The sequence below is a fragment of the Bombyx mandarina genome, chromosome 12 (assembly GCF_030267445.1).
Source record: "Bombyx mandarina strain Sakado chromosome 12, ASM3026744v2".
Classification (NCBI taxonomy): Eukaryota; Metazoa; Arthropoda; class Insecta; order Lepidoptera; family Bombycidae; genus Bombyx; species Bombyx mandarina.
The window spans coordinates 13,871,417-13,888,007 of NC_143219.1; the positions used below are offsets into that span (position 1 = coordinate 13,871,417).

General features: G+C 37.7%; 1 protein-coding gene across 5 annotated transcripts in view; it reads left to right on the forward strand.

Annotated features, from left to right (window-relative positions):
* Window positions 1–16,591, forward strand: part of LOC114251791 (ATP-binding cassette sub-family G member 1) — a 52,643-nt gene that overhangs the window by 3,492 nt on the left and 32,560 nt on the right. For 3 of the 5 annotated variants that reach the window (XM_089732112.1, XM_089732117.1, XM_089732114.1), the window contains exon 2: window positions 10,388–10,550. In XM_089732112.1, coding sequence (XP_089588238.1) covers window positions 10,433–10,550 — 118 coding nt within the window. In that variant the 5' untranslated portion in view covers window positions 10,388–10,432. The remainder of the gene's footprint in view (window positions 1–10,387; window positions 10,551–16,591) is intronic. The other 2 variants (XM_089732116.1, XM_089732113.1) reach the window with 1 other exon arrangement.

Below are 16,591 nucleotides of genomic sequence, written 5' to 3' on the forward strand. Positions count from 1 at the left end.
AGATCGGTTAGCCGAGCAAGCCGTGTTTGAATACTACATATCAAGGGGCGATGGGCTTAAGCGACATTTTTGCTACATTACACGAGAACCTAGTAAAATTTAAAATTTGAAAAACATATCATAACCAAAAACCTCTTCGGCTATTTCAATGGAGTAAACCTAATTGAAATTCAATTAAAAACATCGAACACTTGATGCTAACACCAAATAAAACGCACCTTTAATTACAAAGTTTTTTTTTCCTAGCTTCCTAAGCTGATAGCCTTGAGAGGCTATTTCAGCGGAACCTTAACTAGTAGGTGAGCTCACGGGGCTCAAACCTGACGACGTTGCTAACACGAACCCTAGCAAGAGCCGTGCTTCGCAGAATCTACCACCGGATCGGAAACGCGACCCACTGAGAAGATCCGACGAGAAACTCAGTGGGCTGTGTCTGTGGGTTAATTTACTCGTCGAGCCCTTCGTCGCAAGCGACGGGTTCGACGAGAACGATGACCGGTGCTTGAGGTACCTAAAAGCACCATTAGTGGATCGGGACGATCCGAAATGATGTGCTTGGTTACACAGACAAATGTCGCGTATGAAGCGAAATGTCGAGAGAGAGAGAGAGAGAGAGAGAAAAAACAGTGCGATACATTAAACACAAAAAAGTACAATTGGCGGTCTTATCGCTAAGAGCGATCTCTTCCAGACAACCATTAGGTGGACAAGAATCATTTGGAAACGAACTAAAACGAAATACATATACATATATGTACACATACATACACACATACATATCTCCGTAAATATACATACAATTAATACACAAAGTATTATAATATAATAATAATTCTTAAAAATAAAAAAAATAATTAAATTTCTAAAGTCTAGGATTTTCTACGATAATCGCGGGTCATAGACTTAATTAAGACTATTTTTTACGGTTTAATCTCACGCTCATTGTTTTCATTTTATTATTTCCTTTTTTAGAATACTTTACACAGTTTTCGTGGTCTTTTTTATTTTTTATTGCTTAGCTTTATTGGTCACGGAAGACTGAGACCTACGGCTTACTTTTACTTAACAGTAAACCCGTTACTAAAATAATGTAAAACAAAAGTAATTTTAATTATATATGCACTAAGTACTTTAGTCTATATAGATCGGGTGGTCATGAAAATATCATTATCTATGTAATTAAAGTCAATTTTGTCTAGGCGTCGGTACCACAGGGTACATTGATTAAAGGCTGAATCCAGGACAAAGTGTTATGGCATAATATGCATGACGGCGCCAGGGATGGCTGAGCGGCAGATCCGTCATCATTCGTATTCGGTAGAAGTCAGTTTATTGCAATAAAAGTCAGTAAAATCTTTTGAATACCATTAAAACTCTCAAAAAATAACTTGCCCAATGACGGGTAAACCGACAGTTTCGTTCTAACTTATCGACTGACTGATGTTTGAGAGATTACTGGGGGCCCAGAAGCCTTTCCAGTTTTACTAAGGCAGGTGGGGGGCAAGGGCTCAGCCAGGAGGGGTGGGATTTGCTAACAGCTACCAGAGCGCCTCCAAAGGAGACCTAACAACTCAAGAGTAGCTGCTTCGCGAATGAATCTACTACCGGATCGGAATCGCGACCCGCTGAGAAGATCCGGCGAGAACTCAACGGGCTGATGTTTAGGTTAGGTTGTATGTCTAACTCTTTGCCTAGTTCGACGACTACGGCTACCGGGGGCTACCCTACTCCTAGGGTTAATGCATGGGTTATTGGATCTGATGGATTCGTAAGGACGTGTTGACGCGACTGTCCACGTACCGCCATTTTATGCTCTGGCATTACGGCGTTTACACTACATTTTTGTGATATTTATCAAAACAACATCGTAGGTATCATTTAAAATAATAATCAAAATAATTTCTTAATATTACTTAAATCGTTATCCACGACCATTATATAATATGTATATGGTTTTTGTATCCTTTCGTTGGCGTGTAGGCGTATCGCGTACCTATTTATACTGATGGTAGGTAGGGCTTTGTAAACCCACACAAGTAAGTACCTCCAACCTGGCTGTTGCTGCAACGAAGGAGCCACGCGTACCGGCTCCAAGGCTAAAATAACCGTTATACCGTTATAGAAACTTGGACCTCATGTTGAAGGTCATTTTGTCACGTCTGTTGGCTCTGGTAACCGCGTAAAGCCCCATGTATATTTGCCCTGTACATTAGCCCCTGTTTATTTGAGTATGTAAATGTGAGTAAAATTTCTTTTGTATTTCGATTAGACCCCTAACGGAACTTCGAGTTAATGAGAGCGATGACCTGATGCTTTGTTGTTTCTATAAATGTTTATTGCTGTGCTTGTTATAATTGAAATTACTGCAAACGTGTTCAGTACGGAGCTGAGCGTTGAGTTTGTGTGATGATTGCGGTCGGTGTATGATAATACCTCGTCAATTGAGATCTGGCGACTTAGAAAAACTGGTAGCCGCTGCCGATGTAAAATTATATGCACGAATACTTCTTCTTCTTCTGATCTCTTCATTGCTGAAGGTCGTGTCTAATTTGAAATGTGGGCCACTCGATGCACAATGCTTCCTCACGTCTTCATGTCCTCCGCGGTGTTTATAGCCTCGGTTATTGGCAGGCCGGTGAGCGTCTTTACCAGATCAGACCAGCGGATAGGTGAGCGTCCGCGTGACCTTCTCCCGTTAACCTGACCTACTACTATCAGCTTTTCTAAGTTATCGGGGCCTCTACGAGCGATGTGGCCGAAGTATGTGAGAATACGTTGGACGTAGATAGCGGACAGCCTTGTGGCAATACCGAGCTCCTTCAGAATGGCTAGGTTGATCCGGCGTGCTGTCCATGGAATTCGCAACATCCGTCTCCAACACCACATTTCAAAAGCGTCGATCTTTGCCCTCTCATTTCGTGTTATCGTCCAGGATTCGGCGCCATAAAGAAAAATTGAGAAGACCAATGCACGTACCAGCCTCACTTTGATTTTGCGGGATACATTGCGGTATTTCGATGAATTTGCACGAATACTTCCACGAATACCTACTTAACGATGAATAAATTTTACTGGTCTTTTGCGTTTAAAAAAAAAGCAATCTCTTTTTATTTTTATGTAGGTACTCATGTATTCTTGTTTTTGATTAAATCAGTCGACCAGCTCACGGTTAATCTGGCGTTAAGTGGTCAACGGAGCCGGTAGACATCAACAACGTGAATGCCACCAACCACCTTGAGACATGAGTTCCAAGCAGTGATGGGCGTAACTAGTTACTTTTGTAATCTAATTAGTAATTAAACTGCAAAATAATTTAATTACAATGTAATCTGATTAATCGATACGATATAGTAATCGAATACAATGTATTTAATTGCAAAATAAGTAAATTACAATTTAACATAATTACAGTGTAGTCAATTACATCGTAAATCGTAATTACTTTGAATATAACAAGTTGAACTTCCAAGTTTCTCTTTTTACAGTACAAAGACAGTCCCATCCTTCAAATCCCAAAAAAAGTATTATGTCTTCACGGCAGAGCTAAACAGGTGGTGATACCATCCCGTGCGGACTCACAAGACGTCAACTATCAGTAAATTCATCGGTAAATACCACAAAAACACCATTATAAAGTATATGATCCATGTATATTGTAATCTTGTAATAAGGAAAAAAATTGAAAATACCAATGTTCCTTTGAGTGAAATATGGCATTGCATAGCCCTCCACTACTTTTAGTAAAATTATTCTGTGATATTTAAGTATGTTTTTACTGTTATATGCCTAATTATTTTTACAAGGTTTTCTTTGGCGTAAAAATACAAGAGTAATACAGCTTCTTGTCTTTGGCATAAGGTCTTTTTTTCAAAGTCACGGGTATATTATAAACGTTCACGCCAGGGAAAATATGTTCGCTTGTGTTGGATTCTCCGTACAAAAATTAATCTTATTTTGTAAGTTTAATTTTATATTATTTGCGATTTAGATTACTCAAGATTTGGTTGAAATGCTTTTAAAAAAAAAAAAGTCATACCTTTGTTTTTATGACCTCGAAAGCTTGGGCCATACAAAGGACTCTTTATTTTACAGTTTTATATACTCGTATAAGCTTTTGTTGGCACAGACCTCATTGTTAAATATATTTTCTTTAAGAAGTTAGTAATTGACGATCGAACGTAACGATGTTTTATCACATAAGGTAATCCTTTTCAATAAAGGTTGCACATCCTATATGTTTAGTTAAGCTTAAACTGATCTTATTCCTTTAGCTTGTAAATAAAATTAGGGGCAATATAACGTAATGCGTAAATTTCCACGATCATTCCCTTATTAAAACGAGAGAATTGATCGTCTGTTTCTTTCCCTCTCTGCCTATTCGCTGGTAGCCTCAGAGGCTTCGCGGACGGGTAGGTGAGCTCACGGGTTCAACTTGAGAGAATTTGCTAACACTAGCCCTAGCAAGAGCAGTGCTTCGCAGAATCTACCACCCGATCGCAAATGCGACCCACTGCGAAGATCCGGCGAGAAACTCAGTGGGCGATTGCATGTGGAACGCGCTAATTCGATATTACTATTATTGTTTACGGCTATACCTAATGGATGTGAAATGATTGTCTTTTATTTCGCCCTCGATTTTCAGTGGATCGCGATTTCTTCGCCGCGTAGATTTGGCGAAGCACTGCTCTTGCTAGGGCAGATGCTAATACAGTCTTTCAGGTTGAGCCCCCTGAACTCGCACACCGGTCATGGTGAAGCCAGAATGGTCAGGGTTACTAGCAGATAGGGAAGCAACAAAAAAAAGTCTTTTGTTAAAGACTTTTATCAAGACAACACGTCATACCTTTATTTTCTATTTTTTATTGCTTAAATCGGTGGACGAGCTCATAGCCCACCTGGTGCTAAGTGGTTACTGGAGCCCATAGACATCTACGACGTAAATGCGCCACCCACCTTGATATATAAGTCCTAAGGTTACAAGTATAGTTACAACAGCTGCTCTACACTTCAAACCGAAACGCATTACTGCTTCACGGCAGAAATATGCAGGGTGGTGGTACCTTCCCGCGCGGATTCACTAGAGGTCCTACCACCAGTACTTACACAAATTAAAATTTGCGGGTTTGTTCTTTATTACACGATGTTATTCCTTCACCGTGGAAGTCAATAGTGAACATTTGTTGAGTACGTAGAAAAATTGGTACCCGCCTGGGATTCGAACACCCCGTGCATCGCTCAACGTGAATGCACCGGACGTCTTATCCTTTAGGCCACGACGACTTTCTTATACTTCATGTATGTATTACGAGTATTGTACAGTCGCGTACTTAATACCTTAATATAATTGGCTTTCTCTACCCGTGGACTAAGGGTGATGCAGACAATAACACAGTAGGTGCATTGGTTGATGAACTAAAGGAAAATTGATTTCATACTATTATGCAGTATACTAACTATGCTTATTATACGAGCAAATAATATAAAATAAATTAATACATAAAATATAAATTACCATAAATACATACAATATTATAATAAATCAAATAATAAATTAATATATACTACTACTATATAACTACTACTAACGACTATAGAATTATCAAACGCACGTTCTTGTGGTTCGCGTACCAGTATTACCGGTCTGTCTATTAATGTCTCGAAGCGCTCCTCCGTAACTCAGTTTCAACTTTTCAAATTGGATTTATTACGAATACGTCGCGATCATTATTAGAAAAAGGGCAAAAATCTATACAAATACCTGCAGATATTTACGAAAATCGTTTATGTAAAAAAAACTGGCACTGGACACTGGGCTTCTCAACTATCAACCCGTGGTCACTTCAAGACTTCCAAGAGAGATTCCGTAAAAGCATGTCGTAAGCGACAGAGAACAAACGTTTTTGTTCGAAAACTTATGCCAAAAACGTACGGTCCAAATTCAGAATACCCTTTTAAAATGGATTAAAATAACGTAATGTGGGTGGTGGTAGTCACGTTGTGCTATCATCATCATCATCAGTCTATAGCAAATGCACGCCCTTGAGCACAACTTCTCTTATCCAGCTCTTGGCAGTCGCCCTGCATAGATCATCATTCCACCGAGCCTGAAGGCATCCTGCACAACGTTTGCCAATTCGCGGTCTCCTGGTAACCACCTGGAAGGCGAGCGAGTTCATTCGTATAAGGAATAAATAAAAAATAAAATAAATAAACTTGACAATATTGGCAAAGACTCTAGGTTAAAAAACTTCAATACAAACGAGCTATTTTTTCATTCAAAAGTACCTTCATTCATTATTTAATAACCTATGTATTTACTACTATTACTAATTTTGTTTTTGAATGGGAAATTGTTGCAATCGTGGTGCTGTTATATACTTATATGTTTCTAAAATCTCAATGTCGTTCCTATACGTCAAAACTATTTCGCAGTAAAACGTTGCTTAAGGATTTTATTATGTTGTTTATTGCCAAAGTGTATTCCGACAGAGATATACCGTGAAATTCAAATAAACAAAAAGCTATATTTATTTCTATTAATTATTACAAATTGTCTTGATGTATTTTTAATTTGTTTTCATTCTTGGCGTATTGCAAGATGAACTTCTTTGACCAGACTAACCTTGGGACAGGAGGAGGATGAAGAAGCCCCATTTGTGTAGTATTGTATTGTAAAGTAATACACAAGATGATAATACCTAACTGTGAGGGCTTCCGATACGCTCTACATACAACCAGTAAAAAGTGAATAACCGCTTTAGCTTAATAGATATGCTTCTCAAGTACTTTCTTTTTGTTGCCGGTACCCAACTGTCTTTTTCCAATTCATAATTACACGATGATACAAAAATTAGAAGTGCTTAGAATTGCTTGAATTAAATTGTAATATTCCGAAACATTCATTAATGTGATTCGAAGGTTCTTCTTGTACTAATGCAATAGAAACTTAGATTTTCTCTCAAGTATTTCATTTACTGGATCGAGCGCACTGTGGTCTCATACGATGACCTACTCCTATTGTTTCTGCAATCTTTACTGGTGGTAGGACATCTTGTGAGTCCGCGCGGGTAGGTGCCACCACCCTGCCTATTTCTACTGTGACGCAGTAATGAGTTTCGGTTTGAAGGGCGGGGCAGCCGTTGTACTGGAAAAACTAAAACCTAAGAACTCGTGTCTCGAGGTGGGTGGCGGTATTTAGGTCGTAAGTGTCTATGGGCTCCGGTAACAACTTAACACCAGGTGGGCCGTGAGCTCGTCCACCTATCTAGGCATTATAAAAAAAACAATGATGCGGATTGATGGTCTAAGATTTGGAAGGCGGGACTGACACTCGCTATACAAATTGCTCGGGATACCAACCTCATGCCTTGAGACGAATGGTGGCATTTAAATCATGATGACTTTTGTAATTCGTTTAAGCCAAAGTAAGGCTTTAGAAAAAATAAACGAGGCAGCTTCGGAGTCAAAACTCAGACTACATTGCAATGCAGTATTAATTAGATTTAGCTGTATAGAAACTATTTCTAGTCTAGCTTTCAAAATGTGAAGGTAAACTTGTGTATTTTTAAGATACTATTATATATACAGCATGCGATCGTAGAATGCATTTTAAGCTCGAGAATTTACAAAACGATCATTAGACCTGTCGTGCTGTATGGATCTGAATGTTGGGCGACGAAAGTAAAGCATGAAAAAGGAGTGCATGCGGCATAGATGCAAATGTTGAGATGGATGTGTGGAGTGACAAGAATCGACAAGATAAGGAATGAGTATATTAGAGGAAGTGTGAAAGTAGCCCTGGTAATTGACAAATTAAAGAGCGGTTAGCGTGGTACGGACATGCGTAGAGAGGAGATGCAAGTGACTAGGAGATCTATCGAAATGGTATTGCTAGGTAGCGGTGGAAGAGGTCGACCGAAGAAGACATGTATGGAGTATGTGAATGACGATATGAGAGAGAGAAAGGAGTGAGTGTCGAGATAACGGCCGATAGAAGAAAATGGAATAGAAAAATTCGCTGTGCCGACCCCGCTTAGTGGTCATAAGACAAAGAAGAAGAAGATTACAATATATATAGTGTGTTCCTTTTTTTTGTTGTTAATTTAGAAAGTCTCGATTTATGCTAGAGGTTTCGTGGAAGATGTTTTTTAATTAGGAGTGTGAATGAATTAGTAAATGAGACGTGTAGATTTAAGCCATTTTGTTCATTTATATTTACGGTTACTTAAACTGCTTTCAGACTACGCTATAATATAATAGCATATAGTATATAGCTCATAGCACAACAATATTGCACACCATACATTGTTATGGACATGCTCACACTGAACTATACCTATATATTATTGGCTAAGTACAGGCCGCTATACTATATTGCCAGGTTTAATCATGAAACAACCATTTGAAGGGAGTGAAATAAGCGAACTTCTCGCCTCTGACTATTTGTGATTATTATTTTTGGCTTATATGGATGGACTAGCTCACAGCCCACCTGGTGTTAATTGGGTACTGGAGCCCATAAACATCTACCTACACCTTGAGATATAAGTTCTAAGGTCTCAGTGTAGTTAAAACGGCTGCCCCGCCCTTCAAACCGAAACGCATTACTGCTTCACGGCAGAAATAGGCAGGGTGGTGGTACCTACCCGCGCGGACTTACAAGAAGTAATTACGCAAATTATAATTTTGCGGGTTTTGATTTTTATTACACGATGTTATTCCTTCACCGTGGAAGTCAATCGTGAATATTTGTCGAGTACGTATTTCATTAGAAAAATTGGTAACCGCCTGCGGGATTCGAACACCGGTGCATCGCTACATACGAATGCACCAGACGTCTTATCCTTTAGGCCACGACGATATAATTAGATATGTTGAGAGCACTCGCGTGCCGTTTGTCATGCTTTGACGAAACCCTTCCTTGGACACGCTTGAAGTGCCCACAACAACTTAATCCGATTATGTTTCAACTTAATCCGATTAAGAGCACGAATGAATAGAGCCACGAAAAGTATATTGTATGTATGTACTACACATGTATACCGGAGGAACAGATTTCGTCATCACGATCATCGGTAATGTGTGCGTTTTTGTTATTCATATTGTATAGTGATAAACACAGTATTATCTTTGAAAATGTATTTTTATTGCCAAACACATCACATTTTGAATACCTTGAGGGGCGGTGGTAAAGTTTAAATTTGTATTTTATTATCTCTGTGCTATAGTACTAATTCGAATGCATGACTTGTTCGCGGCAAAACTAGATAAGAGGATGGTTACTCATAGTGACGCAATTCAATAGATATACTGTACGGTTTTAACGGTAGGCAGCGACTCGGTTCTGCCCCTGGCATTGCGGAGGTCCATGAGCGACGGTAACCACTATCATCAGGTGGGCCGTATGCTCGTCTGCCTACAATGGCAATAAAAAAAACAATATATCTCAAAGTTCACGGTAATCAAGTGTGTTGACCATGGCGCCAGAATTCACTTCTTACCACTCAGCCCATTTAGACTAGATCTTACTTACATTGTACTCACGTCGATAAATTGCTAAGCACAAGGCTTTTTATGAGCTTGACCTTCCAGTCAATGTAAAATGATATGCGAAAAAATTACGGAAAATTATTATGTTTAATTATAGCATTTTTATTATTTACTTAGTCGGTATTTATTATAATGTATGTAACTTTAAGATATACGTTAAACTTGAAAATTTGCACATGTTTAAAAGACTCATGATAATGACAATAATATTATCAATTCGGCCTATATCCATACGACAATCACCATTATCAAAATATAGTTCGGTTTCCAATTTTTTTTATTTTTTTTATTGCTGAGATGATTGGACGAACTCTACAGCCCACCTGATATTAAGTGGTTACTGCAGCCCATAGACATCTACAACGTAAATGCGCCACCCACCTTGAGATATAAGTTCTAAGGTCGCAGTATAGTTACAACGGCTGCCCCACCCTTCAAACCGAAACGCATTACTGCTTCACGGCAGAAATAGGCGGGGCGGTGGTACCTACCCGTGCGGACACACAAGAAGTCCTACCACCAGTAATAATTAAAGGGTGTTTTTAAGGGTGTAATTATTAAAGGGTGTTTTTTTTTAAGTTTATAACTTAGGATTTATTATCCTAGTACATAAAAGTTCATCATGTATTCGCTTAGTCACGATACCGATCGCCTTCTATCGGACTGCGTTGAAGGTTGCTATAATTGCCAGTTTAGGTAAAGATAGCAATGCATGATAAATGTCATCTCAGTAGTTTTGAATTGCTTTTTATATCCTTAGCGATACAGCTGAGCGGGCACTGATGTGATATATATGTGATGTGTGATGCACAATGTATAATTGAACCAATATATTTAGCAGGTACGGGACATGATAAGCTGAGGGCGAGTTTGTAGAGAAACAATGGAATCGCGGAGTGCATCACGAGCGCTGGGACGAGCTCATCTCTCTCACCTGCCGCAGCGACCTCTAGTAAACATCACATTTCAAGACCTCACATACACTGTACAGGCTGGAAGAAGTGAGTACTTACTAATTGCTAATTAACTAATCACTAATTAACTGGTGGTAGGACTATTTGTGAGTCCGCGCGGATAGGTACCACCGCCCTGCCTATTTCTGCCTTGAAGCAGTAATGCGTTTCGGTTTGAAGGGTGGGGCAGCCGTTGTAACTATACTGAGACTTTAGAACTTGTATCACAAGGTGGGTGGCGGCGCATCTACGTTGTAGATGTCTATGGGCTCCAGTAACCACTTAACACTAGGTGGGCTGCGAGCTCGTCCACCCATCTAAGCAATAAAAAAAAACATTCGTGACCTCATTAAAAAGCGATTACAGTTGCCTTAATTAATTGCCCTTTCAAGCCCTCTTTGAACGACGATATGATCTCTGAAATTTGCCAATCCTATTTCATTGTGTTCTTAAAGAAAACCAAAATTTATTAATTCCTGGTAGGTAAACATGTGGTTTGAATAATATAATGTCTGCGTTGGACGCGACTGATAGCATTCTTTGCCTACATATTCTAGAAAAACCCTCATACTGTAGAAAATAAACAGACCGGTTATTCGCCGGCAAAAACTAGACTTATTGATACATAATTAAGTAAATATAAATATATACAGAAAAATATGGCTAGAATATTTTTATTAAGGCTCCGTTTGCACCGAGAGCTTCGGTAGCGATTCTCGAAAACTGCGATATGTTGTATTGCTATATTGCTATATCAACGTATCAGTGCATGACAGGAATCTATATATTAATACGTGAAGCAAAAACTTTGTATCCCTTTTTACGAAAATTGCGCGGACGGAGGAGTATGTAATTTTCCACACTTATAGAGAATATAGAGAAGAAGTGCACAATGCTAATATATTTTTTAAAATACGCATAAAAGATACAGTAAATCAATAAAGAAAACATTACACACACTACATACCATGTATTTGACGCACACACTTTCACGTCAAACTTTTGTTCTTGACGTCTGTTGTCAAATTGAGAATAGATTAAAAATATTGTTTGTCTTTGTTAATATTTTTTATAGTATAGTCTTGGCGAAATTTGTGATTATAGAAGTATAAAATACAATCATAATAGTGTACAAACTTACAATTTCAATTAAGTACAGTCGAATTTCGACTACTGCGGGACCTCTAGTTATTATAAAAATCGAAACCGACGACGTCATTTTAACAATAGTTTTTGCACTAAACGCTATATATACAATTAAGAATCAGGAGCGGAACGACTTATTAATGCGCACAAGTTCAAAATACCATCAGTAATGACGAATGGCGCTTTGCCGGGCTTAATTTTATTACACGACTAGTTGTACTCGTCCGCTTCGTTGGTCATTTAAAATTAACATTATTATTTCTCACCCCCCATATTCTCATCATTAACGCCCCCGCAACTGTTGTAGGGAGTCCAAAACTCATATAAATATTAGTCTATCCATTAAGTACATGTATTTTCTACATGGATACCAAGTTTCAAGTTAATCGGATGCATGGTTCAGAAGTTATAACGGAACATCCGTAAAAACCACTGTAGATTTATATATTAGTATAGATATATCTTCGTATGTATGTATTTACTTAGGAAACTTCTGGAATTTGAATTTCCAGCACACTCACCTAACACTAACTTCATACGTGTACGGCTAGAGTCTTGTCCTTAATGCCGAGACGACTTTAATGTTATTAGCAAAAAAGATCAAGAGACAAAAACTAGAAAAAATATTTGACATTCGTTAATAACATGATGTTTGTATTGAAAATAAAATTTTATTATTTTTTTATTTCAAAAACTAAACTATTCAAAGTTCATCAACGTTGCTTCACAAAGAATTGAGGTTCGGTCTTCGAGGTAGTAAAAAGTTTTAAGCAAATATTCTTTAGTGAGTTCAATGAACTCACAGAGTATAATATCACAGAGTACAATTATTGTTCGCGGTAAAAAAAAAACACATTACTAGAGTAAAAGTTATCAGACATCGCAATATTGCCTTTTTATAGATTAATAATTTGAATAATACCTTGACTTTTGAAATTTTGTTTACAATTCGTCTTTGCTTTATTCCGTTTAATTTTGAAATAGTTGAATATATTTTATTTTTTTCGCTATTTAACCATTATATATTTTATTTTATTTACGTTTTGGATCATCGGGAAGAAAGTGATATTGCTTGGAATATTTTATATGTAGTAGTCAAGTCAATTTGTTATGTTTAATTATGAATTATTTGAAATATAATTACATATTCCAAAATAAATTTCGACATGAAAAAAAAATTTAGTCCAAAACCGAAGACTCAATATTTGAAATTGAAGTTGCGCGTAGATTTTAAAACGGCTGAGACAAAACCGTTTTTACAATAGAGACTTTATCATCGCAAATATTATGGGGACACTAATTTATGAGGTCAATATTTTAAACCTAGTACTTAGACAGCAACGGGACCGAGAGAAGGTTAGCAGTCAATACCACCACTACTAGTGCTAGTGCTAGGACTAGGGCAAGGGCTAGTGCTAGCGCCGTCCTAGGTTAGAGAGCCCCGTGAGCTCACCTACTCGCTCGGCGAGCATAGCCCCTCGAGGTCACCATATTAGGTAGGAAGAAAAAAAAACTTAAAAAAACTGACACCGATTGATACAAAGATAGTGAGTGCTGTTTGGATAAAATACACCTATAAATTAATTACTGGCGTAATTTTGCAATGCTGTAATTTTTGCAACAAAATAAGAAGCTATTATGGCGTGATTTCGTAATGCTGCCTTTTTTGCAACAAAATACCTACAGTATACAGCTATTATTTTTGCTCTTGTTGTTGTTAACGAAATTTTACATCTACTAGGATTATTGTTACTTTTATAGATGTAACAATAAAGTGTTAATAGATATAGTGATTTTATAGTATTTTAAGAGATGTATATATTTTTGGAACGAAGTTCCTTACGGCAGGCTTGGAGGAGATAGGGATTTTGCTGCGCGACCGAACTGAAAAAAATGTGATAGTAAAAACCGTAAGAAAAAGTCCGTGGAATAAGGCCTTGTTTTCCGCACAGCGATATTTCACCGCGCGATTTTTTTTCTCATAATTCTTTTTTTTTTTTTAATATGGAACTTCGTTCCTATCCGGTGTCCCACGACACCACACATGTTTTTTACTCTAGCACATTTGGTTCGAAATTGTATAAGGAAAAAACGAAGATTTCGGAGCGTGGGTCGTGTTTTGTTCCAAATAAATAAAAAAGGAGGGACTTTTAATGTGTAGCTTCTTTATTATTCAGTTCTCAAGGTCTTTGAATCGAAGCGGGTTCCAATGCTCGCATTACTTGAAGATTACTTATGAAGATGACGTTCGGAGATTTTCTTCTGTCTGTTCCCAAACCACAAAGTCTTACTATACTGTAATGTTTTGGATGTTGATAGGGAATCTAGCTCACAAATCACCCGGTATAAATTTTAATACCTGGATGACTGAGCTTTGCTCGGTTTTTTTTTGATAAATTGTGTTTTTTAGAAATTATATTTAAATACGAGTTACATATTGATATTATATTAAATTATTTGTTATTTTCTTTCAATAAAAAAAAAAGTTTATATTTAAGTTGACTATCGATAAAGTCGATTATTAAAAACACGAATAAAACAAAATTTTCTGAAAATAAATTGTAGCTAGATCGATTTATCGCCCCCGAAATACTAACTAAGTTTTATGAAAATCGTTGGAACCGTTTCCTAGATTCAGATTATATATATTATATAATATATACAAGAATTGCTCGTTTAAAGATATTAGATTATTCCTCGATTGTGGACGATTCGAATGCGAATGGACGATTACGTTTATTTACTGGTGGTAGGATCTCTTGTGAGTCCGCGCGGATAGGTACCACCGCCCTGCCTATTTGTGCCGTGAAGCAGTAATGCGTTTCGGTTTGAAGGGTGGGGCAGCCGTTGTAACTATACTAAGACCTTAGAACTTATATCTCAAGGTGGGTGGCGCATTTACGTTGTGGATGTCTATGGGCTCCAGTAACCAGTTAACACCAGGTGGGCTGTGAGCTCGTCCACCCACCTAAGCAATAAAAGAAAAACGTTCAGACAATATTCGTTTGCCAACTTATGCAATTAAAACTGAAAATCAAACAAATCGTCACAGTTTATTCATCAAAAAGAATAATTCATCGAGTTCTTATCAATCGAAATTAGGTTAGTCGGTTATTTTGTTCCGTTTGCATTGATATCTGCGTAAAAGCTGACCAGTGAAAAAGATACGTGTTAGATAGTGGACGTTATTGACGGAGAGCGCCTGTTAAATTTGAATTAATTGTCCCATTTTGCAGGTCAAAGGGTAATTGTTTAGTCACATTACAAATTCGAAGGCTAATGCTGGTTAATGTTTAAGTTGTCGTTTTTATTATGGAAATAATACAAAATGCCTTTTATAATTTAGCGTTTGATAATTAAATAGCTTTTTATTTTATTTTCTTAAGCCCAAAGCCCTTATAACTATATTACCCGTTGATGGTAAAATTAGGTAGGTATTAGTTTGGCTTCTGGTATTATTAGCGGTAGTGGCCGCTTTTCGTTCATTATCAAGTGTACCTTATGCTCGACTTTCTATCAAGGTAATTAAAAAGAATAGCGGATCTCAGCGCTGACCTTGACGCACCAGTTCAATATTTTATTGGTATAGTGTTCTACCGCAAAATTATAATTTGCGTAATTACTGGTTGTAAGACCTCTTGTGAGTCCGCACAGGTAGGTACCACCTCCTTGCCTATTTCAGTCGTAAAGCAGTAATGCGTTTCGGTTTGAAGGGGGGGGCAGCCGTTGTAACTATACGGAGACCACGGAATGGATACATCTATTCCGTGACTGAGACCTTAGAACTTATATCTCAAGGTGCGTGGCCCATTTACGTGGTAGATGTCTATGGGCTCCAGTAACCGCTTAACACCAGATGGGCTTTGAGCTCGTCCACCCATCTAACTGGTGGTAGGACCTCTTGTGAGTCCGCACGGGTAGGTACCACCGCCCCGCCTATTTCTGCCGTGAAGCGGTAATGCGTTTCGGTTTGAAGGGTGGGGTAGCCGTTGTAACTATACTGACACCTTAGAACTTATATTATCTCAAGGTGGGTGGCCCATTTACGTGGTAGATGTCTATGGGCTCCAGTAACCGCTTAACACCAGATGGGCTTTGAGCTCGTCCACCGATCTAAGCAATAAAAAAAAATTAATACACGATGTAGAATAATTTTTTAATTAACGCTTTTTCATTAAATCACATTATTTACCAAGCCACTTGACTTTGTTAAGAATGAGTTGATTACCAAATTATTTATTCGATTTGTCACCGCTGCACTCATGCGGTTGTGTGTTGGGTAGCGCTTACGGGTTTTTAATAAGGGTTCGATCATTAAATAATGTGTTTAACTGATGATTTCACTGATAAGTGGCTCCGAGGAAGGCGGCTAATTTCCTAAGCATTTAATGTTAAAATAAATAATAGTTTAAAAAAAACAAAAAAAAATACGCTTTTATAGAAAATCCAACTAAGAAATAGAAAATAAATTTTAATAAATTTGAATTGAAAATAGTGAAAGAAAAAATGATTTTATTGTAAAAAAAGCGTTAAACTGTTATTTATTTTTCATTTTTTAATTAAATTTCAATTTTTTCATTTTTTTTCTTTTAAGTATTGAATTGTCACCGGTCCTTAATAAGTATGCCTTTCGAGTTAATCTGACGTTTTGAAGGGGGTCAAAATCATGTTCAAAGATTCCGTTACATACTAACATACATACGTCTGAAGCTAATAAAAGCGTATTAAAAACGGAATCTGTTCGTACATTAATATTTTAAGGGAAATTCAACAAAAGTGCTTAAAGCCTAAGATAAGCGTAGTGTGGGTGGGTTACTTGTCAGATGAACCGACAGACTAACGAGAATTGCTTAGTCACGTTGGACGCAGGTGGCAACAGACCGACCGCACCGTATATCGATTGGAGAGGCCCATGGTCAGTAGTGGACAGCAATAGTGTGTGC